At 40.5% G+C, this 27,899-nt stretch overlaps 1 protein-coding gene across 1 annotated transcript in view; it reads right to left on the bottom strand.

Moving 5' to 3' along the window:
- Positions 1–27,899, bottom strand: part of MCF2 (MCF.2 cell line derived transforming sequence) — a 1,891,050-nt gene that overhangs the window by 628,955 nt on the left and 1,234,196 nt on the right. The window contains exon 14 of the mRNA XM_044057533.1: positions 21,582–21,619. Coding sequence (XP_043913468.1) covers positions 21,582–21,619 — 38 coding nt within the window. The remainder of the gene's footprint in view (positions 1–21,581; positions 21,620–27,899) is intronic.

Here is a 27,899-nt window from a genome sequence, read left to right as displayed (position 1 = left end):
CCTCAATAAGAGTTCCCACTGGCACAGTTATAGGGTTGAGATCTCAGCTGTGTGGCCAAGCCAAGACCTCCAGCACCCTTTCTGTGCAGCCAGTGCATCGTATCCCTGCTCAAGTAGCTGACGCACACAATCTTGGAGATTTGTTTTACATACACACACACACACACACACACACACACACACACACACACGCACACACACCCCTAGGAAAGACTGACACAGGTTTATTAGCTATGCCCCCTTCTGCCCAGACTATAAGGTAGTTATTACTGCCACCAGCCAACTCTTTATCAGCTACTTTAAGGCCCTTAACAAAGGGTTCCATTCTTACTGTGTAATGTTATTATTAATCCTAATGGTAGTTTGACCAAAAGCAAGACTTTTAGGAGTGGCCTACACAGTATCCCCAAATAAATTTGCAAGTACTCCCAGAACTTAAATATGTCTAGACAGACCAGCCACAATGAAAGGTTTAAACATATTTAATAGTAAATAATAAAAGAACAAGAAAATACTCAGTATATATTTACAGTGACAGCAGAGTTTACAATCACATGAAATATTTAACACAACATTGCAGGATAGTCTCAAATAAATAAAGAAAAATATCTAAACTACAGGTTGCTATATTCCTGACTACAGTGGATATACAAAGTTTACACACCCCTGTTAAAATGCCAGGTTTTTGTGATATGAAAACATGAGACCACAATAACTCATTTCAAAACTTTTCCCACCTTTAATGTGACCTATAACTTGTACAATTAAATTGAAAAACAAACAAATCTGTTAGGGGAAAAAATATAAAAAAAATAAAAATGTACAATAAGCTGGTTGCATAAGTGTGCCCACCGGTAAACTAATACTTTGTTGAAGCACCCTTTGATTTAATTACAACATTCAGTCTTCTTGGGTAGGAGTCTATCAGCATGGCACATCTTGACTTGGCAATATTTGCCCACTCTTTCTTGCAAAAGCACTCCAAATCAGATTGTGAGGGCACCTCTTGTGCACAGACTTCTTCAGGTCACATCACAGATTTTCTATTGGATTTGGGTACTGGGCTCTGGCTAGGCCATTCCAAAACTTTAATTTTCTTCTGGTGAAGTCATTCTGTTGCTGATTTGGATGTAGGCTTGGGGTCATTGTCATGTTGAAAGGTGAAATTCCTCTTCATCTTTGGCTTTCTAGCAGACGCCTGAAGGTTTTGGGCCAAAAGTGACTGGTATTTAGAACTGTTTATAATTCCCTCCTCCTTGACTAAAGCCCCAGTTCCAGCTGAAGAAAAGCAACACCAAAGCATGATACTGCCACCACCATGCTTCACTGTGGAGATGGTGTTCTTTTGGTGATGTTAAGTGTTGTTTTTGTGCCAAATGTACATTTTGGAATTGTGGCCAAAAAGTTCAAACTTGGTCTCATCAGACCATAACACATTTTCCCACATTCTTTTGGGAGACTTGATGTATTGTTTTGCAAACTTTATCCAGGCCTGGATGTTTTTCTGTGTAAGAAAAGGCTTCCGTCTTGCAAAACTACCCCATAGCCCAGACATATGGAGAATACGGAAAATTGTTGTCACATGTAGTACACAACCAGTACTTGTCAGAAATTCCTGCAGCTCATTCAGTGTTGCTATAGGTCTCTTGGCAGCCTCCCTGACCAGTTTTCATCTTTTCTTTTCATCAATTTTGGAGGGATGGCCAGTTCTTTGCAACGTCACTGTTGTCCCATATTTTCTCCACTTTTTGATGACCGTCTTCACTGTGTTTCATGGTATATCCAATGCTGTGGAAATATTTTTGTACCCTTTTCTTAACTGATACCTTTCAACAATGAGATTCCTTTGATGCTTTGTATGCTCTCTGCAAACCATGTTTTTTGCTGTAGCAAGCAACTGAGTAAATGTCAGGAAAATCCTACTAGGACAGCTGAACTTTATTTGGGGTTAATCAGAGTTTCTTTAATTGATGGCAGGTGTGTACCCAAGAAGACTGAATTCTGTAATTAAATCAAAAGGTTCTTCAACAAAGTATTAGTTTAAGGGTGTGCACACTTATGCAACCAGCTTATTGTACGTTTTTTATTTTTTATATTTTTCCCCCTAACAAAATTGTTTGTTTTTCAATTGCATTGTACTGGTTATAGATCACATTAAAGGTGGAAAAATTTCTGAAATGATTTATTGTGGTCTCGTGTTTTTATATCACAAAAATCTGGCATTTTAACAGGGGTGTTTAAACTTTTCATATCCACTGTATATCTAAGAAAATTAAACTGTTCCCTAGACTTATTTACTCATAGCATGGCAGATGTGTGGTGAATGGATCTTGATGCTGTCAGGTCAAAGACAGAATACAGAATGCAGTCTCTCTCACAAAGACTTCTTAAATTAATATCTCAGATATTACTGCTGGGATAGCTTACAGAATGACATCATTTCTTGTCATCTGACTATCAGATGTAAAACCCAGACTGCTGAAAGTTAGCAGTATTTAGCATCCACCTGTGAAAATACATATACAAGAGCTTTTCCTCAGATCTTTGCAGATCCTGGAAGTCATAAAACAATAAAACACATCCAATGCAATGCAGAAAACTTCTCGGCACAGACATTGTGTCTGTTGCTGCACCAAAACTGAAAGATAACATCTTTTTTATGGCCTGGCCATAACGTAGTTTAATTCCAGCTATTTTTCTGAAATTAACCTTCTGTGTTCCAGTTTCCATTGTTAAAATATATACATTTAAACAGTTACAATAGTGAATTGCACATTTCTGTTCTATCCCAGTAGGGTAAACTGTGGTTACATTTTTAAGCTCAGTACTTTACAAACCCTTTTCAACACACATTTCTGTACCAGCAGTTTGATATACACATAACATACAGTTCTAATACAGTTGTAACACAAGCATCTTACACAAATCATTTCAATATTCACCAATGCCATATAATTATTTCCAAATTCCAGATAGCTGTGCTGGCAGTATTTGCTTTCATAACAGGAGTAACAAAAATAAATGGTCTTAGAAATCCAAGAAGAAATAGTTTGTTTAGAAACAGCCAAACCCAAAGACCTGGAATGAAAGGAAATGGAAAGCTGCTTAGATTTATGAATGGCTTTAATTTTATCCAAGTAATATCTGAGTTTTCTAAGCAAATCCAAGGTGTAAAGAATCTTCTCACTAGCAGACCGTGGAGAAGAAAAAAAAGTGGGTAAATGAATGACTGATTAAGAGACAATTCATTAAACACCTTGGGCATAAAAGAAAGATTAGTACGAAGAGACATCTTGTCCTCATGAAAAACCAAAAAGGAAGGAACAATCACAATAGCATGCAGCTCAGACACGCACCTCGCTGAAGTAAGGGCCAAAAGAGCAACAGTCTTCCAAGTACAATGCTGTAAGGAAGCTGAAGCTGCAGGCTCAAAAGGAGCTTGAGTCAATTTTCAAGGACAAAATTAAGGTCCCAGGAAAGAGGAAAAGGCTTCCTAGGAGGCCTAATATGAGGGATGCCTTTAAGAGATTGTTTGACCTCGAATCTAGAAACCAAAGGGGCAATCAAAGACAGACAAGCAGAAAGAGCTGACAGGTGAGCCTTAACAGAAGAGTATTAACACCAAAATGAATGAAACAGAGAAAAAGAGTGCCCAAAGGTAACAAATAAAACAATAACCAACACAGTCCTGGCACTCGAGAAGGCTGAAAATGAAAAATGTTAAGCACAGCGAAAATGTGAAACCAACAGCTGTTGGTTCCACATTTTCGCTGTGCTTAAAATTTTTCATTTTCAACCTCATAGAGTGCCAGGACTGTGTTGGTTAACAGAAGAGTATGCCAACCCAGCACTGAGCAATTCACACAAATAAAAGAGAACAAAAGGAGCCTCCACAGAAAGTGGATTCAGGTTACAAGTAAGACAGCAAACAGAAAATCTATTCCATTTGAATAAATAAGATTTACTGGTATTGGGTTTCCTGTTTTCTGCAGAACCCAAAGTATGTCCTCAGAAAAAAAAGGTGCCTAAAAGGGATCAAAACCCTATCATCCACAGTGTCACTTGAAGAGTGGACTGGTGGGGATGGATGAAAGACCCATTGTCTAGCGTGATTATGTCTACCCTGTGAGGTAACATGTGATGAGTGCCCTTGGCTAAATGCAGAAGAGGGAACCAATGCTGTTTGGGCCAAATGGGATCACCAACAAGAATTTGGCAGCATCATGTTCTATCTTGAACAGGACCTTTAGTATGAGAGGAAGTGGAGGTAAGGCATGAAGAAACATTATCTTGAAAGAAAAAGAGAGGGTGTCCACCTTTCAGGTCAGAGGACATGGGAGGAAGTTGTCTATTCATAGGGGAGGCAAAAAGATCTACTTGAGGAGTATCCACTGGTGGACAATGTCCAGAAACACATCTCTGGGAAGCATCCACTCATGAGTCTGGGTTATGGACCTGCTCAGAGCATCTGCCACACTGTTCTGATTTGAAGGAGTATAAACAAGCCTGAAGAGTCACCTGATACTGGTCAGCTAGATCCCAAATATGAAGAGCTAGTCTGCACAAGAGGTAAGACCCTCTTGCTTGTTGATGTACCACATCACTGTAATACTGTCTGTGAAGGCTTTGAGGGGCCCTGGAAGGAAAAGAGAATGGAAGGCCTGAAGAGCCAGGAGGAGAGCTCTCATCTCTTTGATTCTGATATGTTCCTTCTTCTGACGAAAAGACCAAAGGCCCTGAACTTTCAGAGGACAGAAAGATGCCCCCAACCCCACTTTTGAGGCATCTGAAGAGAGTTCCTGAGAGGGGCTGGAGGTTGAAAAGGAAGCCCTAGGTTGAGGGAAAACTGGTGAATTCACCACTGAAGTTCCAGATTGAGACATGGAAGAAGATGGCCTAGAAAATCTTAAGGATGAGAATGTTGAAGCCAGACTGACTTTAGAAACTAACTCATAAGAAGCTTGGCCAGAGGAAGCTTAGAAATGGTAGAAGCCATGAAATCCAGAGCCCTGAGAAACTCCCCTGGCTGTAACTGAAGCCAGAGGAAGAAGGGATTAAAAAAAAAAGTTAGAGCCTTGGTCAGAGGCAGAGATGCCAGCACTGGAACCATCAAGAGCCTGCACCCCAGAAAGACATGATCCTGAGAAGGAGTCAGGAATTATTTTTTGGAGGTTTATAGTAAACCCCATGCTTTGCAGGAGGCAAATAGCAAATTGTAGATGCTGAAGTAAAATCTCTGGAGAAGAAGCCTGAATGAGCAGGTTATCCAGCTAAAGGAAGATCTGTATTTCTCTCAGTCTGTAGAAAGCAGTCACAGGAACAAGGCACTTGGTGAAGACTCTTGGGGAGTAGAGAGATCAAAGGGCAAAGCAGAGGACTGGAAATGCAAGGAAACAACAGAGAAATGTAAAAACTCCCTGAAAGGGGGATGAATAGGAATATAGAGATAGGCATCCTTGAGATCTAGAGAAACTAGGAAAGCCTAAGGAAGCAGAAGAGAAAATGAGGTGTGAAAGGATAACATTCACAAGGAGTAAACCTTCAAAAAGGTGTTGAGCTGAGAGAGACCTAGAATGGGGTCTCCAGGTGCCTTCTTTCCAGAGAAGCAGAAACATTTTGGAGTAAAACCCATTCCCCTTTTGAGGAGCCAGAACTGCTTGAATTGTTCCTTGAGACAAAAGGCTCCAAAGAACATCTGGAAAAAAGGGCATCTGCTCCTGAGCAGTCTGAGAAAAGCCCAAAAAGGGGAAGGGACTTCAAAACCATGTAATACCCCTGAAGAATGATGGCTAGAACCCAAGAATAGTATTGTTCTGTAATAACTTAAGATAACACCATGTAATACCCCTGAAGAATGATGGCTAGACCCCAAGAATAGTATTGTTCTGTAAAAACTTACCATAACTTTAGATGTTCTTCTCTTCTATATGCTGCTGTATCCATAACACAAGGGAGTTTGCCTTTGGTGAACTCTCGTACGTCCGGCCATTATACAAAAGTTAGATGCTAATGCTAGGGTATTTGCGACGTCCTGCATCTCTCCCTGTGGATGTCGGTCATACACAGACGTCCGGTATAAAGCAGACATCAGCACGCATCCTATTCAGAACTGATTGCCACTGGAATCAGGGACTACAGAGTGGGTACTCCAGGAGTCAGGCAGGTGTGATGGGGAAGGCTGGGTTGGAAACTATACAGCAGCATATAAACGAGAAGGACATCTAAGGTTATGATAAGTTCTTACACAACAATACTATGTCCTTCTCTTCATATGCTGCTGTATGCATGACATCAGGGAAAGTGCAAAAGCTCCTGTCCTAAGAAAAGGGTGGAGGACCAGAAGCACTTTCCACAATCCCATGAAGGATGGCTCTGGCAAATGCTGCTCTGATTCTAGAAAAAATGTCCAATTTTTAGTGCTTAGTAAAAGTGTGGACAGAGGACCATGTAGCTGCTTTGAGAATAGCAGCTGTGTCCAAACCTTTAAGGAAAGCCTCTGAGGAGGACACTGCCCTAGTGGAGTGTGCCCTTACTGAGGAGGGGAGTGTTCTGCCATGGGTTGTGTAACAGAAGGAGATGGTTTTAGATATCCAAGAGGATACGGTTTGCTTGGCAACAGGGTGTCCCAGGGCTCTTGGGTGCTATGAGATGAAGAGCCTGTCTGATTTGCAGATGGGTTTGGTCTTGGCTGAATAATATCCGAGTTGTCTGTGTACATCTAAGGAGTGAAGTATCCTTTCTCCTGGGTTTTGTGAAGAGGGGAAATAGGTTGGCAGGTTGATGGCCTCGTTCAAGGACAGTTCACTGACCACTTTAGGCAGGAAGGTTGGGTTGGTACATAAACATACCCTGTCCTTGTGGAAGACAGTAAAAGGGGGGCAGGGCATAAGGGCTTGAAGTTCCAAAACCCTGCTGGCTGAAGTGATGGCTACCAAGAGTATAATTTTACTAGTGCAGTGTTGGAGGGAGCAGTCTTTGGCTGGTTCAAAGTGTGGAAGAGTCAATTTTTCCAGAACAAAAATTAGATCCCAAGGAGGCAGAATGGGCTTCTTTGGGGGTCTGAAATGTAGTGTCCCTTTCAGGAAAAGTTTAACATTTAACCTGGAAGCCAAAGGTAATACCAATGGCAGGCATACTGAGATGGCAGATAAATGTGTTTTAATGGAGGAGTAGGATAGTCCAGACCATCAAATCACACAGGTAGGACAAGACCACTGGGGGTTCTGCCGTTGGTGGTTGTAAGTTGTTTTACTGATACCAGACAGAAAATTTCTTCCACTTAGACAAGTACGATTTCCTGGTAAGTTGGTTTCCTGGCCGCCTGCAAAACCTGAAGCACGTCCTCTGTGTATAGGTGTCTGAAGAGAATCGGTGTCCTAGCACCCACAGTATAAGATTCAGTGTGGACAGTTGGGGGTGTAAAAGTGTTCCCTTCTCCTGTGTGAGCAGATCCTTCCGGTGGGGTAACTTGTAGTGATTGCCTTTGGCTAGATGTAGTAATGGGGGGAACCAATGCTGCCTTGGCCAATAGGGAGTCACCATCATGATTTGAGGCTGTTCCTTCTGAATTTTCAGTAGGACTCTCTGTATGAGACGGAAGGGGGGAATGCATAAGCATACATCCCCTCCCAGGGAATTGAGAGAGAGTATCCACCCCTCCATGCTTCTGGATGTGGTGCCTGGAGCAGAATGTTGGAAGCTGTCTGTTCATGGGGGAGGCAAAGAGATCCACATCTGGAATACCCCATCAATGTACCAGGTCCAGAAACACTCCCCTATTCAGCATCCACTCGTGAGACACGGTCATGGCCCTGCTTAATGGCTCTGCCATCACATTGTCAGAGGATGAGCGATATGTTTTATTTTTTGTTTTCTCTTTTTATGTGACTCCAATGCTGAAGAATCAGAGATACAGTGAAGGGTAGGAGGGCCAGATGCCGATTGGCACTCCACAATATCTGAGGCTTTATCTTCTCAACTAGAACAGATGACAACACAAAGCAGGAACCACTCAAAGTTCAAATTTTTTTTAGCGGTTTTGTCTCGACAGTACAAGAAACTTCTTCAGAATAAATTGACTTTAGAAACAACCATCTTATATACACTTAAAAACTATTCTAATTAAAACACCTGTTAGCAAAGATTTACACATTTAAAGACACAGTGAACACACTTAAAAGTTTCAAGTCAAAAATATGCCCAAATGCATTATAAAACAAGTTAAAACACATAAATGTCCAAATTTCACATAAATATTACCATTCTGAACTAGCTTTTAATTTTAAAATGCTATGAATAGAGCACTGATCATTCAGGCTGGGGGGGGGGGGGGGTAGAGCATTCAGTCTCAGCTGCCACTGTAATTCTTAGTATTCTAAAAATTTGTTATACGAACCACCCCTCTATTCTAAGTCAACATGGTCTATAACCACAAATTAAAAAAATGTTGGTTATGTGTTGACAAATGCATTATTCCTGTCCTGCTTTTGTATACTGTACATATGCTGGTATATTCTGGTATGAATCTGTCTGATGGTTTTCCCTATATAAAATGCTGTGCATAGTTGGCATAGGTTCACAGGTGTGCACTAGGCTAATGGCCCTGGAGCCTTTTACAAGCCTAGCCTAGGATGACACTGGTATAGTGCTACCTGACCTTAGTTCCCAGTGCCTCTGTCGAGTAGAGCCACTGGAGTTATCCCCAGGGTGAATTTTCTGTTCCCATTCCACTCATCAATATTTCTCTTGAAGACAGTCAGCAAGGTGCTCTGCTTGACATGTATGAGAAGTCTCTGGGTTATGAACTTGTCCCTCCAGCATGTTCTGTTAATTGTGGTAATGAGGTTGAGGTCTCTGGAGTGTGTGTGGTGTGGGGGATTGGGATTTATTTAGATGTAGCATTTCTAACAGAGCTGGGTCAGACATGGCTTTGTAAGTTGAACAGAGATTGCCTCTAAGTAGGCTATATGAGACAGAGAACAGTTGGAGTTTTTGAGTCTGTCCATATAGGACAAGTATTTAAGGCCTAGGATCCTCTTTGTGAGGTACCTGTGGGCCTCTCCAGTTGTTGCAGATGTCTAGTAAGGTACATGCCAAATGGGGCATTGTACTCTATAACTGGCCTAATGAGGGAAGAGTACAGGGAGACAATGACCTCTTCCTGGATGCAAAACCCTTAGTAATGAGATGTGCCACATAAAAGGACTTTCTGACCACACTGGCAATTTGGTGATCAAAAGAGAGGTTGCTGTTAACCTGTGTTCCCAGATCTCTTATAACACCCTCTGTGTTCAGTGGACTACCATCAATGTGGTAATTTATGGGAACTGGGGTTTTCCCAAAGGGGATGACGACATATTTTTTGTCATTGAGCTTAACGCCATGGTTCTGACACCAGTCATTGGTCTCAGTGAGGCCATTCTGTAGAATGTCAACATCACTTGGGGAGTTAATAATAGCTCCCAATTTGCAAACATCTGTGATCTTTGTCAGCCAGAGTCCCTTTGTGTCAGCCTGGACTTCAGAGAAGTAGATACCAAACATGAGAGGACCTAGGACCAAACCCTGTGGGACTCCACTCGTGACTAGTCGGCAATCTGATTTGGAGTCAGCTACTTTCACATCGTGGGTTCTGTGAGCTACTTTGCAACCCACCTAGTGATATAGGGGTTGATGCCTAGCTTAGTGAGTTTTTCTATGATTCCTGAGTGGGGAATGGTATCAAAAGCCTTGATCAGATCAAGGTAGGCTGTATGAACCACCTTGCCTTCATCCACAGCTCTGGTGACTGACTCAAAGAAATCGACCAAGTTGAGCAGGCATGTACCCTTTACAAAACCAAACTGTGTGGAATCCAGAGTTTGAAGATTCCCTGTATCCTTGTTTATTAGGTCCATGATGATGCATTCCATAGTTTTGCATATCAGGCTCATCAGGCTAATGGGGTGATAGTTCCCAGGGTCTGTAGTCGCTCCTCTTTTGTGGAGAGGGATGACTGTAGAAGTGTGCCATTCGGTAGGGACAAAGCCTGAGGTGAGGCTGTGATTGAACAGGGCACACGGTGAGGTGCCAGTTCACTCTGTAGTTCATGTAGAACACAGCCATGGATATTGTCAGGTCCCATAGAAGCTGTATTCTTGGTCTTGAACAGTGCTGTTTTAACCTGTGCAGCAGTAATAATGGGTGCCTGGCAATCTACTGGTATTGTGATTGGTTCTTTGGGGAGAGGGGTAAAGTTGGCAATAAATCTGTCAGCCAGTATACTGGCAATATCTGTTGGCTCGGTATAGGAGGTACCATTGTGCAGTAGCTCAGAGCAAACCTGGGTATTGCCATGGAGAGTCTTTACATAAGTATAGAAAGCTTTCTGGTTGTCTTTGTCTATCGGCTGCAATTCTGTTTTCATAGCTAGCTTTAGAAGATTTGATGAGAGATCTCAACTTTTTGTTGAGGCTGATAAGAGAGTTATTCCAGTCTTGGGACTTCATGTTATTCTGCATCAGTTTCCTCTTTCTGTTGTAGAGTTTGCTTATGGCAGGGGACCACCAGATTGGCTTCCTTTTTTTGGAGGAGAGTGTCTTGGTTCTATTGGTTACTGCGAGATCCATGCATTTGTGTATGTGTTTGTACAGTGCATTGGTGTATGATTTGGCAGTCATACAACTATTCTCCATTTGCATGGGTGCCATGAAGTTAGCCACTTCTATTTTCTGGAGCGCAAAGTTAACTTTGGAAAAGTTTTTCATGGTGGTTACCTTTGCAGGGGGGGATGTGGATTTCCAAAGTGATTAGTTTGTGGTCGGATCTAACCAGGGAGGAGCTGACTATTGGTGTAGAGCAACAGTCACCCATGTTAGTAATGACCAGGTCAAGGATGTTGCTACCTCTAGTGGGGGTAAGAACGAGCTGGTCCAGGGCACTGGAATTAATGAACTCCATGGAAACGTGCAGTTTTCCCAGTTGATGGAGGTCTAGCTGAAGTTGCCTAGTAAGAGAGTGTTAGGTTGGACCATAATATCCTCCAGGGTGCTTCAGAACGTGGAGTGTGAGTCTTGGGACATGGTTGGGGACCTATAGCAGGCTACAACCTGAATTGCTGTCTTACCCAATGTTAGCTGCACCTGAAGTATCTCTGATGCGTTATGTTGGGCTACCAGTCTCGAGGTGTGTGCATCCTTTATGAATATGGAAACACCACTGCCTCTGGAGCTTCGGTCCAAGTTCTGGGGCCAAAAGGTGTGGAATGAGTTATAGCCTGGTAGTGCAGGGGTTCCTTCTGCTGCCTTGAACCAGGTTTCTGTAGAGCATAAATGTCGATGTTCTCCATTTTAGGGAGTGCTTCGAGACAGTGCATTTTGAGATTTAGACTTCTAGCACTGAGCAGCATGACCCTCAGATTGCATTTGTTTGTAGCTGTTATGGTGGTAATTTGGTCTTTGGAACACCACCTAAAAAAGGCACTATAGGGGTAGCAAGAGCCTTGGCCAGTATCTGGAAGCCCTGGGGTGACAGACGCAGGCCATCTCTGGCAAAGCATCGAAGTCTGTCAGTCATGTCATCCTAGGCAGACAGATACTGGATCCCCTTAGAATGACACCAGAAACTTAGCCAATTGTTAAAATCAATCATTTCTGTTTGCACTGTGGCATCATTATGGGTGATGGTAAAATGCTGTTCAGGGCTAGGGTCATACCCACCCAGGCTACATAATCCAAGAGCTCCTCCATGTCTCTTTTCATGTAGTCCAGGGAGGTACGTCTCAGATCATTTATATCCACATGTACAATGACAGAGTTATATGTGTACCTGTTGTTGAGGGACCTGAGTGCGTGCATTAAGTGATGGATCTTGGCACCTGACAGACAGCTGACTGTTACTTTCTCCTTATTCAACCAAGCGAGTGGGGCATCAGTGTGCCTCACTATTGAGTCACCTATGACTAGTGTGTTGGGCATTCTGTTTTGCCTTAGGGGCTTTGGTTAAGTGGCACACTGTTTAGGAGAGTTGTGTGTCTCAAAATTAGTGTTGTGTTGTGATGGTCGAATGTGTTTCTGCCTTGGAGGTCTCTGCTGCTTGGTTAGATTTTTATTGAGAGCCTCCACGAAAGTTGGTGTGTGGTTTTGTTTTTATGTGAAGGCAGTGCTGGTATATGTTCTGGATGGCTATGTGTTCCATGTGGTGTGGTGCAAGTGTTGACCTCCTCTTGACCAGCTATTCTGGTCTTGGCTGGAGTGTGTGTGGTTTCCAATTTGGACATATAAGTGCATCTCTCACAAGTCTGCGTGTTGGGAGGTAAGAGGAGAGGGTTGTCAGTGTACATGAGGCAGTTTCTACATTGCCTCAGGATGCCCAGGTTCACCAGGTTAATAGGAGAAAGCACAGGTAACTGACCTTTAGACATGCCTGGAGGAGTGGGCATTGATAATAAGTACTGGATCTGTTTGCTTGTAGAATGTTTAGTGCTAGTAGCACTTTTGTGTGCTGCAATAATTGCTGCAAGAAGTCTGGTAAAGTGCTAGACTATTAAGCTAGTATAAGTGCAGGAGAGGAGAAAACTAGTAGATCTAAGGGAAAAATTGAAGAGCAGACTTTGGCACCACTCAGGAGCTTACAAACAGTCCTGGATACAGCAAGTCTGTATCTGGACTAGACTAGTTACTGGAAAGGTGGGAAACAAGCGCAAATGCGGGCTTTTAAACCAGAAAGTTAAGAGAGATGAAAAAACTGTGCAAAACAGCCAATAAACTACAATTTCTGGGGTCTATATAACTAGACCGAAAGATCACAACAGCAAATGTATGTACATCGACACATTTACGTTGATGTACATACTGAGCGAAACACCTAAACGGCAAAAACCGGAACGCCGAACGTGTTTCATCATCATAATGCACCACACAGGTAGGTAAATTCTAAACTATATTATTAAATTAATTAGCTTTTGCAGGGGGGCATGCCCCCCACACCCCTCTATTTAAATATACCAACTCCGAGACTGCACTACAGTGGGGAAAAGGATATATTTCCTTATCCCCACCATCGTGCTGCTGGCTATGAAACACGTTTGGCGTTCCGGTTTTCGGCGTTTAGGTGTTTCACTCAGTATGTACATTGACATAAATGTGTCGATGTACATACATTCGCTGTTGTGATCTTTCAGTCTAGTCATATAGACCCAATTTCTGGGCCAGAAATCACTCCTCCTGTGGTAGATAGGCTACCTAGTGCTTACCACTTCCACTGATAAGCTAGAAGGCTACCCTCCAACACAGAAAGGCTTGGGGGGGCTCAGAAGCTTACAAACAGTCCTGGATACAACAAATCTATATCTGGACTAGCCTAGTTACAGGAAAGCGGGTAAACAAGTGCAAATGTGGGCTTTTAAACCAGAAAGTTGAAAGAGATAGAAAAAATTACCTAAACGACCAATAAACCACAATTTCTGGGCTAGAAACCACCCCTCTTGTGGTAAATAGGCTACCTAGTGCTTACCACTCCCACTGATAAGCTAGAAGGTTTCCCTCTAACACAGAAAGGCTTGGGTGGCTCAGAAGCTTGCAAAGTCTTGGATACAGACGCTATATAAACCACCCCTTTAGAATTACAGCTATACCTCTTTTTCAAAAGGATGAATCCATAGTTATGTACATTGACTGAGTCAGTTTCTAAAACGTGCTGGCATTGGATCCATGCCCCACACTTAAACATCTTACCTAAAAATTCCCTAACCACGTCTCTTTCCACCATATTTTTGATACAGATATCCTTCTATTTTAGGTCTTTCCCCCCCACAATTTTAATATAATAGGGGTCTATAGTAAATATGCGCCAATATGCATAAATATGGCAGGCAAAATGGCCCAATAGCCGACGCGGATTTATACAATGGCATTTCCTCTCTGCAGGAATTATTAGAGAGCAGTGAAAGTCAGCATTTTGAACTTGTTTCCTCACCCGAGGGCTGTGTAATGGTGGATAAACAACTAAAGCTATTTGAAGATGCCATTTTGAAATACAGAAAGTTTCCAACTAGAGAATGCATATTTTCTTGAATGTATAACTGTCGAGCGTATACCAAAAGGCTTGAGGATGCCGAAATATCCGCCTGGCTTAGAAAAGGACTCTGACTTGCACAGGGAACTGCTTGCCTTATTTAATAGGCATGGATGTGAGCTGTTAATGGTTCTGATTAAAGACAATGATAAAAGGGTGCATAAATTGAATGAGACTATTAATAGTACTGATAGGTCACTGCATATGGACCTTTTGTTTGAATCTAAAAAGGATGCATATTTTAATGTGTTTGTTAAAACAGATTGTGCTATAGCAGATTTAAAGAACAAGAATTTTAAAAAAGGTGTTGAGGGACAAGAAGGATTATGTGAATGCTACAGCTTACCCCCCACTTCCACCCCTCAATACTAATTCTAATAACAGTTTTCCTGATATTCCTAATGTGGTTGTGGAACATGAGCACAAATTTATAAGTCAAGGGCCCTCTTACTCTGACATGGCTGACCCTTTATTACACCCTCCTCTGAGGAGGTCCGAGAAACTGAGGAACCAGCGGGTGGGTTTTCAGGGCAACTATAGACCAGGGTCTTTTTCAGAGGGGACAGACTGGAAACCAGAGGGGGAGGGGGAGACAACCAATGTATTATTAACTCCTGTCTTGGATTTTGATATGTCTGATGGTGTGAATATGGTTGACAGTGTCTTGAAAATTGTTACTAACAATAGAGGTGATTTTAAAATCTATAATTACAGTGATGAAAATATTACTGAAATGTGCACTAACCTCTTTGAAAAAGGTTTTACTTTTGTGCCTCTCAGGAAGGCAAAAATTGATGAGGTTATGATTATTTAAAATTGTTCTTGAGGAAATTAAACTTGGCTTTTTATTTTGATGATGGTAACTTGTATACTCATCCACAAATGGGTTGTAAGAAACTTAGTACTTTTATCCCTCCCCCACTTCCAGTGGCATCTTTTTTTGAAAAATTATGTGAAGTTGACATCCATGATGTTGAGTTCTAAGAATAGTGATACCCGAATTATGAAACCGGATAAGGGTGGGGGCATTGTTGTTACGAACAAAAAAGACTATGTCAATAAAATGTTTTCTGTTCTGTTTTTGGACACCTATGAAGAGTCTAGTGTCAATCAGACAAACATAGCATTTCATAACGTAGACTTATTACTGGAAGATCTGTTATTGAATGACCATATCTCCACAACAAACCTGGAATTTATGAAGGTAACAAATCCTTAAACACCTACTATTTTTGGAATTCCAAAATTACATAAAGATTTAGTTGACCCACCATACTGGCCTGTAATGGATGTAAGGGCTTCAAAAACATTTTACATAGCACAGTATATAGATACGCATAACAAGAACTTGCTTACTGGACATCCATCCAACCTTAAGGACTCTTAGGACTTTTTGGTAAGATTCGCCAGAGTCTCCTTCATGAAGAGCCAGTTGATGTGGTTGACCTTTTTTCTGTCATCCCTCATTCTATGCGTATAGAATGTTTTTTTGAATATTTGAGTAGATATACTGATTACACTCACAGTAAAATTTCTACCCATGCCACCCTAATGGAAATTGTTTTAGAAAATAATTTTGCGGCATTTGAAAGACAACTGTTCAAACAAAAAACAGGTGTAGCTATGCGGGCAGTATGTGCCCCCTCATTTGCCAACATAGTGTTGACCTATTGGGAGCTCAACTATGTTTTGAACAGTGATTTTGCTAAGGCTTGGATATACTATGCACATTTTTTGGATGACATAGTTATTTTTTGGAAAGACACCAGAGAGACAGGTTTGAGGAATTTTTTAGGTACCTACATTCCACCACCACACTCTTGGAGTTTACCATGAATGTGTCCAAAGAAGCTAGCAATTATTTTGACATTAAAATAGAGTAAGGGGTGAATTTATTTCTAATATATATATATATATATATATATATATATATATATATATATATATATATATATATATATATATATATATATATATATATATATATATATATATATATACATATATATATACATATATATAAAAATCCACTTACTCAACACCCTACTACATTATTCCAGTTTTCACCCACACCACCAGAAAAAAATTCTTAGTAAAAGGGCAATATGTCCATTTGGCCAGGATGGTCTCAGATGTAGATGAATTCTTGAAGCAATGCAATATATTAAAAAACATGTTTTTAATGAGGGGCTACCCAGAGGTTTTCCTTAATGATATGTTTCAGGAGGTAATCCACAAGAGGGAAACGGGTCATTTTACCCCCCTTATGGGTGTGGGTCTCAACACCCCCTCATCAAAACAAAACATGAAGGTTGATAATTTTAATAGGGCATTAGTTTTGACTTTTAACAGGGACTTTTATGACATTAAACGTATTATTGAGAAATACTGATGCATGACTTCCACGGTGGTGCAGTGGTAGCGTTGTTGCCTCACAGCAAGAGGTTCTCCCATTCGATTCTCGGCTTGGGTTGGGAGTGCCTTCTGTGTGGAGTCTGCATGTCCTCCCCGCGGTCGAGTGGGCGTTCGAAAGACATGTGTTGAATGGGAGTGCCTTCGTTGAAGGTTGGGTGTTGGGCTGGCAACTCGACACCATAAAAACCAACTGCAAATCATTAGTGGACCGGAGTTCCGCTGTGGCGACCCCTAACTGGGAAAAGCCGAAAGACAAACAAACATTGAGAAATACTGATGCATATTTACGATAGACTCCCATTATATTAAAATTGTGGGGGAAAGACATAAAAGTTATCAGAAGGATATCTGTATCAAAAATATTTTGGAAAGAGAAGTGGTTAGAGAATTTGTAGGTAGGATGTTTAATTCTGGGGCATGTACCCAATGCCAGCACATTTTAGAAACTGACTCGGTCAATGTACATAACTATGGATCCATCCTTCTGAAAAAGAGTTATAGTTGTAATTCTAAAGGGGTGGTCTATATAGCTCTATGCCAACTATGCCCGGCATTTTATATAGAGAAAACCATCAGACAAGTTCGTACCAGAATATACCAGCATATGTACAGTATACAAAAGCAGGATAGGAATAATGCTTTGGTTAGACATTTGTCAACACATAACCAACATTTTTTTAAATTTGTGGTTATAGACCATGCTGACTTAGGACAGAGGGGTGGTTCATATAACAAATTTTTAGAATGCAAAGAATTACAGTGGCAGCTGATATTGAATGCTGTAACCCCGCCCTGAATGATCAATGCTCTATTCATAGCATTTTAAAATTAAAAGCTACTTCAGAATGATAATATTCATGTGAAATTTGGACATGTATGTGTTTTAACATGTTTTATAATGCATTTGGGCATATTTTTTACTTGAAACTTTTAAGTGTATTCACTGTCTCTTTAAATGTGTAAATCTTTGCTAACAGGTGTTTTAATTAGAGGAGTTTTTAAGTGTATATAAGATGGTAGTTTTGAAATTCAGTTTATTCTGAAGAAGCCTCTTGTACTGTTGAGATGAAAGTGCTAAATAAATTTAAACTTTGAGTGGTTCCTGCTTCGTGTTGTCATTTGTTCTACTTAATTGTTTTGTCTGCTTTGCTTTAATATTCATAGGCTATATCTTCTCGCACTACAGTCTGAGAGTCCCCACGCAGACCCTTGAAAATTATGAGCTTAGGTTCCCCCTCAGCGACTGAATCAGATACCTACAATTCCCTCCGGGATATAACCTCGGCTACATTAACAGCTTCCTCTGGGCTATCCTCCAAAGGAAGATCCAAGGACTCCAGCTCGGACTCCGGGCCTTCACTGGCCTCGAGAGGTATGTCTGGGGTGGAGGACACAACAGTCGGTTCAGGCCTAGACATTTTCATCTTTTTGACTGGTGGCTCATCTGAGGAACCGGACGTTGGATCCATACCAGAAGCTAATCATTTAAGTCTCTGATTCTCTAAGTAGAGTTTTAATGCTGCTAAGTAGCTTCTAAGGGTTTTGGGGATGAAGGCCTGAGAAATACTACAGGTGGTGTAGTCATGTTCTTGGCCTAAGCAAAACAGGCAGAGCTCATGCAAATCCTTATGTGGAATTTGCCTTCCATACCTACACTTGCCCTTTCTACCTGATATGAATGTGAAGCAGTAGCAAGCAGATAATAAAACCCTCCTATGGGGTAATTACCTGAAGATGTTATGAAATCATTTTTCCAAAGGAGCAATGACTGGAGATGGCAGTCACACAGGCGGCTGAAATGTTCTGAGGAGGGTGCGTGCTGACATCTGCTTTATACCTGACATCCGTTTACAACCGACACTCATAGGAAGAGCAGTGGGACATCACGTGCACAATAGCGGTAGCATCTAACTTTTGTATAATGGCTGGATGTACAAGAGTTCACCAGAGGCAAACTCCCTTGTGTTATGGATACAGCAGCATATGAATGGAAGGACATCTTGAGTGATCCTTAACCAATTTGGAAGGGACAAGGAAAGATGAAGAGAAAGAGGAATGAAACTGACGAGTGGGGATAAAAGGCAGTCAGACAGAACCTGGCTTGTCTATAAAAGGAGGCTTCTGAGCTGCAGGAGTTTTAGTAGACATAGCAGGAGGAGCCCTTCTTCCACTCTTTTACCCTTAAGGACAAAGGCAGTTTTATTAGGATAGTTCCTTTGAAATTTAGAAACAGAGGAAACAAAAATATGTTTCAATTCTTGCATAGCCTTACCTTTTCCTGAAGAGTCTTAAAAATCTCAGCAGCTACAGAACCAAAGAGATTGTTATTATCTAGAGGAGCATCCATTAGCTTGGCCTTAATATCATCAGGTAAATATTGAAGACGAATCCAAGAATACCTTCTCAACAAAGAACCAAATAGTGCAGCCCTAGAAGAGGCATCAGCTGCACTGAGAAGAGCACCCTAATAAAGAAAAAGCTGAATTCTTCTCCTCAAGGTCAGGCAGGTCTGAAATAACCTGAAAAGCATGAGACAGAAGAGACAAAACATACCTGATTCTGTGAGTCTGATAGTTCACAGCCCTAAAGGCCAGAATAGCAGCTGTATATACTTTCTTACTCAACCTCCCCATGGTTCTGTTGCCCTTGTCAGAAGGGAGCAGCTTTGTAAAAGGTAAAAGAGACAGAAATAACATAAGAGTCAGCAGAGGGACACTTGTAAAGGAATTTGCAATCATCAGGCACCTTATAAAACTTAATATTTTTTTTAAAAGCAGGGGGCTGAGAGTCTGGGGCCTGAGAAGCTGAAGAAAAAGTGTCCAACAATGCAGCAAGAACAGCAGGGACAGATGAAGTCTTGAGAGACTCCATTTGATGGAGTTCATAATACCTCTGCTGAACATCTGAGACCTGAGTACAATCCAGTTTACTATCAAAATCAGGAACAGCAGTTATGCGAAACTTAGATGTTTGGAAGTATGGTTTCAAGTTTCTGTAACGCCGACCTGTAAATGTTCAAAATCACCTTAGCGAATGCTAGTGTACATTTGCTCATATGAGGGTGACGTTTTGATTGGAGATCGCACTACAGTGGGGATTGGAAAATTTGCCCTTTTCCTCACTGCAGCGTGATTTCAGAGTTCTTATATCTAATATGCAGGGGGGTATCTGCCCCCTGCAAATAGTTAGTAGAAAATCACTGGCAATGACGGTAACCTGGGTAATGTATTTTTATGTAAATGTGAATTTCTAGGGGAATCATAAGTTTTCATGCTGATGTTTTAATATGATTGAGTTTATATATCATTATGAGTATATAATAGTTTTGTATGTATATATTGTAAAAAAATCTTGCTATGTAAGCTGCAGGTACTTTTATAATCATAGCCCTTTTAGGTTTGGGCTTATTGATTATATAATTTCCTGGTTGTTAGTTCTAGGTGGGTTATTTAAACTTATTTAAAGGGTTTTCTCAAGTGGTACTTTTGTCTGATGAAATGTAATATTGTTTGAACGAAAGCACTTATTGTAATAAATAATTTGGGTTATGTAAGTGTTCGTGTAGCCTTGTTGTTTTTGCTATTTTAAAAAGTCTGTGTTTTTCTTTTTAAGTTTATTAATATTGATAATATCAAGGTGAGAATTATTGACATTACTCATTGTGATTAAATAACGTTTTTATTTTTTACTTTTTGTTTTCGAGTAATTACTCACAGAACCGTGTTTCCTAATTTTGACAGTACACAGTACAATCCCACTTAAAAAACTCCAGTATATGAGAAACTGTATCTCCAAAAGAAATCTCCTCAAAGGGAGAATCAGGACTAATAGAGTCCTCTTCCTCAGAAACATAGTCTAAAGAAGAGGGAATGTGAGAAGAATAAACCAAGGATTCTTCATCAGAATCAGCATCCTCATCAAATGAAACCTGCACCCTAAGAGGAGTAGAAGACCAAGTGGGAGCAGGAACAGAGACCCTTTGAGGGACTTCAAAGCCATAAGAGCGTTAAACAAACCCTGTGTGAAATCCTGTGATTCACACTGAGGATCCTTAAGCGCAGGGGAAATATATATGCTTAGTCTTTTCCTTCCTTTTTAAGAGAATGTCAGCACTAAAGATCGTAGGAGGCTTGGACCCCTGTCTATATTCAATAAACATAGTAGGAATATTCTCCCTAACAAGGATTTGTGGAACATCCCTAGGCTCTTCGGTTATAATCAGTCGCGCTTCCCTCTGAACATCTTAAACAGACGTCTGCAAGGCTTCTGTACACATGCGAGAAACCAGATCCATGCTGTCTTCCAAAATAGTCACTGCAGAGAATCCAACTGAAAAAACTGGGCGATCCTTCGGGCTTTCACCAGGCTTGAGAAAGATGTCCAGTGGAGGCGGTGCAACCAAAGAATCTGACCAATTCTTCTTGGTCTTCTTCTTCAAAGATGGCTGGCCTTTGGGCCAGGATAATTCTGCTATAGTACCCTGTGCCAATAATTTAAGATGTTGGTTCTCAAGATAAATAGCTAAAGAGGAGAGATGACTATTCAAAGTCTTTAGAACAAAAGCCTAACAAATAGGACAAGACTTATGGTTGTGAGAAGCACCTAAGCAAAACAAACACTGTTGTGATGGTCCTTATGGGAAATCTGTCTCCCACAATGGAATTTCCTATTTTTGGATGACATTAAATCAACAATCACCAGTAAAAGAAGATAAGAAGAAAAACTCCAATGAGGCACTTATCTGAAAAACGGGCTGGCAACCAGCAGATGAACAAGCTTTCAGACCGATGATCAATATGATGTTTTGACTGGCATCAAAGAAGTTCTGGGGATGGTATGTATGTACGTCACCTTTATGCCCTACACTGTGCATGGGGAGCATAAGTGTGACATTCAAGTGTGACATACAACATCCTTATTACAACCTAAGCCCTTGGTATGCTGACTGGATGTCGGGCTACCCTTGGGAGGGGATCCCTACTGTAAGGAATACTGCAACAGTGATATGGAAGGACGTCTACAAGTGACCCTTACACTGAACATTAAAACTCATTTAAAGACAAAATATGAAACAGTATGTTTTTAAGAGACAAAAATAAAGCAAAAAGTTTTACCTTTGGAGAGCTCTGGTTCTTCCTTGAAGGTTTCTTACCTGGTAAGGATATATCAAAAGAAAGCTTCAGACTGGGGTTAGAATGAAATTACTACATTTAAGGCACTAAAGCAGAAATACAAAACTGTCAGCATGCACATGCAAGTTGGAATATTCTGGAATACAAACTGGCCCAAGGCCCAAATTCTGCTAAATTCAGGAGTATTTATCAATCAGTCATCAGAAATCTTGCTGGTTTTGAGAGGGTCATTATTCAGCTGTATGTATGTTAATGACGAATATATGGTCCATATTTTAAAATACTGTATCTGTGTAATATGCCTAAATATATTTTAGAAAAATTAAGTTCATATGTTTATGCAGGTGTGCATGTTTGTATATGTTAATGTGTATATGTCAGTACATAGATACACATCTCCTATGCATGGAAATGCCACACATATATTTCTTTAAAGTGAACAACAAATGTTTGTATTGCTACTGAAAAGTAGGAAACTCATTATTCCGAACTAAAAACACCTGTATGTGCATGCTTTCTCATTTTAACTGTCCATGATTTTAATTTGTTTCTTATACAGTTTTGGAAATAATGTGAACTTGTTTTGTTTGCATAGTGATCCTGTGGAAACTCAAGTAACCATTTGAAATGTTGGGACCTGCTAGAGCGAGTCCTAAAATATACCGACTGAATGGCTGAAAGAACGGAAAAGTCCAAGATGCTATTTCTCAGAATATTCCCTTTTCTCCAAGATATGACATTCTCAGAGTTGGCATATAAAAAATTGGGTTGGTTGCAGGCCCCCTCCCCCTGCAAAATGAAGTTTAAAGGAGAAGAGCAATTTTTTGAATTTGCTCTTCTCCTGTGTATTCGGCATTTTCAGTGCTGGCATTTCAATAGTCAACTGGAAATTCCACATTTGTAGCTGCCATTTTGCCCAATTAGTAAGACTTTAAATCGGATCTTTTATAGTGACCATTTTTTTCTTGCAATATCATTGTCATGAAACCTGAAACATCCCTTAAATGCCCAAGAGGTCAGTTCACATTCAAGGCCTTGAGGCTGAAGTCATGTGAACGCTATCCTCTGGGCCTGATAGAAACTCATAATCCCTTTTCCATCCCTAGATACTCCAATATATGAAGTGCTTCATTGATTCTAAGCAGACAAGTTACCTCAGAAATTATTTTTTTTCCAAATTATAGAAGACAATGCTTTCTGAATAAGGACAAATTATTAATATTCAGAAAGCAAGATACAACTAAAAGTAAAAAAAACATCAACTACAGCAAATATCACTTTTAGCAAAAATCTTTTTTTTTCAGTATTACAGACATGAGAGTGGCTGCCAAAGAACAGCAGTCACTTCTATCGAACAGTATACATGGTAAGCAACAGATAACCAACAGATTTCCATTAAATGTTTAAGTAATTGAACAACCTTTTTCAGCACTGAGGTGCAATACTGAGAAAGAGTCGTACCAATACTGAGAAACCATATGAAGCACTGTTTTCATAAAACAGATGATGTTAATCCACATAAAATGTCATTAAGTAGTTATAAAGGGCATAATTTGTTGTCAGGTAGGTTAACTAAGCAGAAAGGCAAAATAAATTCATCAGGGCACACAGCTGAGGCTAGTCACTAGCTGAAGAACTCAAACATATCTACATTGCTGGTTCAAATGCTAAAACACCTGCTGACACATTCAGCATGCTGGCAAACACGTATTGGTTATAAAGATGGAATTAGATATTAAAGTGAACAGAACTCAAATGATAGCTCTTACAAGATGTTGTCATCTTTCTTGTACAATCATCCCATAATTTCAAGCACCAGAAAAAAGTATGCGATCTCACATGGCAGCCATTACAAAAGATGGAAATTACTCTCAGAATAGGATAACCAAGGCCACAGTTAAGTTGTTCTGTTACCTAGCTAAGGTAGCATTTTGTGGTACCTTTGTTTCTATCACCCAATGTCCCTACCTCCAGTATTGAATTGAGTTTCCCCCGTATTCCTCTTCCTATCTATGCCACCTTGAACTTCTGAGATGAAGTCATCTCATGTTCACTCTTTATCAGCCTTCCGCCCTGCAGTCTATGAAGAAGGTTTGTTCGTTTACCCTTCCTCACTAAACATCTACTATTATGCCACGCTGCACCTACTATTACCCCATGCTGCACCTACTATTATCCCATGCTGCACCTACTATTACCCCATGCTGCACCTATTATCCTATGCTGCACCTAATATTATCTCATATTGCACCTAATATTATCCCATGCTGCACTTACATTTATCCCATACTGCACCTACTATTACCCCATGCTGCACCTAATATTATGCCCTGCTGCACCTAATATTATCCCATATTGCACCTATTATCCCATAATGCTCCTACTATTATCCCACACTATACCTACTATCCCAGACTGTACCTACTGTTATTCCACACTGCACCTACTGTTATCCCACCCTGCACCTACTGTTATCCCATACTGCATCTACCATTATCCCACGCTGCTCCTATTATCCCACACTGCAACTACTATTATCCCACACTGCAACTACTATTATCCCACACTGCACCTACTATTATCCCACACTGCACCTACTATCCCACACTGCACCTACTATTATCCCATACTGCATTTATTATTATCCCATGCTGCACCTACTATTATCCCATACTGCACCTACTATTATCCCATGTTGTTCCTATTATCCCACACTGCATCTGCTATTATCCCACACTGCACCTATTATCCCATGCTGCTATTATTATCCAACACTGCACCTACTATCCCACACTGCACCTACTATTATCCCATACTGCATCTATTATTATCCCATGCTGCACCAACTATTATCCCATACTGCACCTATTATTATCCAATACTACACCTACTATTATCCCATGCTGCTCCTATTATCCCACACTGCATCTGCTATTATCCCACACTGCACCTACTATTATCCCATACTGCATCTATTATTATCCCATGTTGCACCTACTATTATCCCATACTGCACCTATTATTATCCAATACTACACCTACTATTATCCCATGCTGCTCCTATTATCCCACACTGCATCTGCTATTATCCCACACTGCACCTACTATTATCCCATGCTGCTATTAGTATCCCACACTGCACCTGCTATCCCACACTGCACCTACTATTATCCCATGCTGCATCTATTATTATCCCATGCTGCACCTACTATTATCCCATACTGCACATATTATTATTCAATACTGCACCTACTATTATCCCATGCTGCTCCTATTATCCCACACTGCATCTGCTATTATCCCACACTGCACCTACTATTATCCCATGCTGCCATCATTATCCCACACTGCACCTATCCCACACTGCACCTACTATTATCCCACACTGCACCTATTATCTCATGCTGCTCCTATTATCCCACACAGCACCTACTATCCCACACTGCACTTACTGTTATCCCACACTGCACCTATTATCCCATGCTCCACCTACTATTATCTCACACTGCACCTATTATCCCACACTGCATCTGCTATTATCCCACACTGCACCTACTATTACCCCATGCTGCTATTATTATCCCACACTGCACCTACTATCCCACACTGCACCTACTATTATCCCACACTGCACCTATTATCTCATGCTGCTCCTGTTATCCCACACAGCACCTACTATCCCACACTGCACTTACCGTTATCCCACAATGCACCTATTATCCCACACTGCATCTGCTATTATCCCACAATGCACCTACTATTATCCCATACTGCACCTATTATCCCATACTGCACCTACTATTATCCCATGCTGCACCTACTATTATCCCATACTGCACCTACTATTATCCCATGCTGCTCCTATTATCCCACACTGCACCTATTATTATCCCATACTGTTCCTATTATCCCACACTGCACCTACTATTATCCCATACTGCACCTACTATTATCCCATGCTGCACCTATTATCCCATACTGCACCTACTATTATCCCATGCTGCTCCCCACCGTTTTACTTTGTTTCCATACTGACTTTCAGTCTTATTGGATTATATATGGCCATGGCTTGCACATTTTAGAATGGTTTGCAGGATTGTTATTATTATCCTCTTTTCACTTAGTTAACTTAAATAATTGGAACTACATGTGGCATTACTTCAGTTTAACACAGACTTCATACTCCCACATCCTAGTAGCTGTTTTGAGTTTGTTATTATAAACAGGATTTTAGTGTTACTATAAACAGGATGCTGGTCAGTATGGTTCCTTCCTATCACTATATTATTGTTACTAGAAACGGGATGCTGGTCACTATGGGTCCTTCCTATCACTATATTACTGTTACTATAAATAGGATTCTGGTTGCTATGGTTCCTTCCTATCACTATAGTATTATTATTGCTATAAACAGGATGTTGGCCACTATGGTTCCTTCCTATCACTATATTATTGTTACTAGAAACGGGATGCTGGTCACTATGGGTCCTTCCTATCACTATATTACTGTTACTATAAATAGGATTCTGGTTGCTATGGTTCCTTCCTATCACTATATTATTGTTACTAGAAACAGGATGCTGGCCACTATGGTTCCTTCCTATCACTATATTATTGTTACTAGAAACAGGATGCTGGCCACTATGGTTCCTTCCTATCACTATATTATTGTTACTAGAAACAGGAGGTGGGTCTTCCTATCACTGTATTATTGTTAATAGAAACAGGATATTGGTCATGATGGTTCCTTCCTATCACTGTATTACTGTTACTAGAAGCAGGATGTTGGCCACTATGGTTCCTTCCTATCGCTGTATTATTGTTACTAGAAACAGGAGGTGGGTCACAATGGTGCCTTCCTATCACTATATTATTGATACTAGAAACAGGATGGGGGTCACAATGGAGCCTTCCTATCACTGTATTATTGTTACTAGAAAAAGGATATTGGTCATGATAGTTCCTTCCTATCACTGTATTACTGTTACTAGAAGCAGGATGTTGGCCACTAATGTTCCTTCCTATCACTATATTATTGTTGCTATAAACAGGATGTTGGCCACTATGGGTCCTTCCTATCACTGTATTATTGTTACTAGGAACAGGATGTTGGCCACTATGGTTCCTTCCTATCACTGCATTATTGTTACTAGAAACAGGATATTGGTCATGATGGTTCCTTCCTATCACTGGATTACTGTTACTAGAAGCAGGATGTTGGTCACTATGGTTCCTTCCTATCACTATATTACTGTTACTATAAACAGGATGTAGGCCACTATGGGTTCTTCCTATCACTGTATTATTGTTACTAGAAATAGGATGCTGGTCACTATGGTTCCTTCCTATCACTATACTATTGTTACTATTAAGATGCTGCTGGTTACTATGGTTCCTTCCTATCACTATATTAATGTTACTATAAGCAGGATTTTGACCTCCACATTGCTGTAACCCCCATAAGGGTCACTCTCTTGGCTATTTGATCTGATGAAGCCCAGCACCAAGTTAGAAGTGCAGAGCCTCTCCAGCCTGACCAATCCACATTTAATATTTTTTTGTCCCTTTCTAGTTTCAGATGCCAGAATCAGTTCCCATGATCTTCACCTTTCCTTGCTTGTTAAACAAACTCACATCATACCTCAGAATGACCCTAACACCTCTCCCTCACAACCTGACTGACTTGTACATCACACTTTTGAACTTTCAGTTAGGAAGTTACATTTACTAAAACTTATGGAATGCAACTTGAGCTTAGCACTGTTCAATTAATAAGTACAGTTAAAAACACTGATGTCAACATTTGTCTGAAGATGTCTACAGCGCTTGAAAAATGATTATATTTTCTATTAGGGTTTCAATAAGTTTGCAGTTATAGATTCATAGGCAAATACTAGGGTAACAGTCCGCAGACTTTTGCAAGCTTAGCCTTTATCCAGGGATCAGAATCAAACACAGTACTTTCTATCTGTGAAGTAAAGACCTTAATCATTAGGCGAACCCTTCCCTCTAATTATGCCAACCCCTCCCCCAAACTGTGCTTTTATTTTTAGTCCTTGAGAAATAGGTTAAATATTAAAGGATAAAAGCTGTTTATCAAATGAGTGTATGAAGACTATGACACGCAGGAGAAGGCCTGGATGTGAAAAATACCATTCTTAAGTGATACATTCAATATATTTGCCTTAACTCCTTCTGTAAAATGAAAAGTTTTTAGGAAGAATAGTTGGAAATACAGACATTCTTCAAAGTCTGCACTGCATACTAAAATAGTTACATCACTGACACAGTGCATCAAAT

Source organism: Protopterus annectens, chromosome 15.part0 (assembly GCF_019279795.1).
Source record: "Protopterus annectens isolate FY-2018-M chromosome 15.part0, PAN1.0, whole genome shotgun sequence".
In the NCBI taxonomy this organism is placed as follows: Eukaryota; Metazoa; Chordata; order Ceratodontiformes; family Protopteridae; genus Protopterus; species Protopterus annectens.
This window is presented reverse-complemented; position numbering and strand designations above follow the sequence as displayed.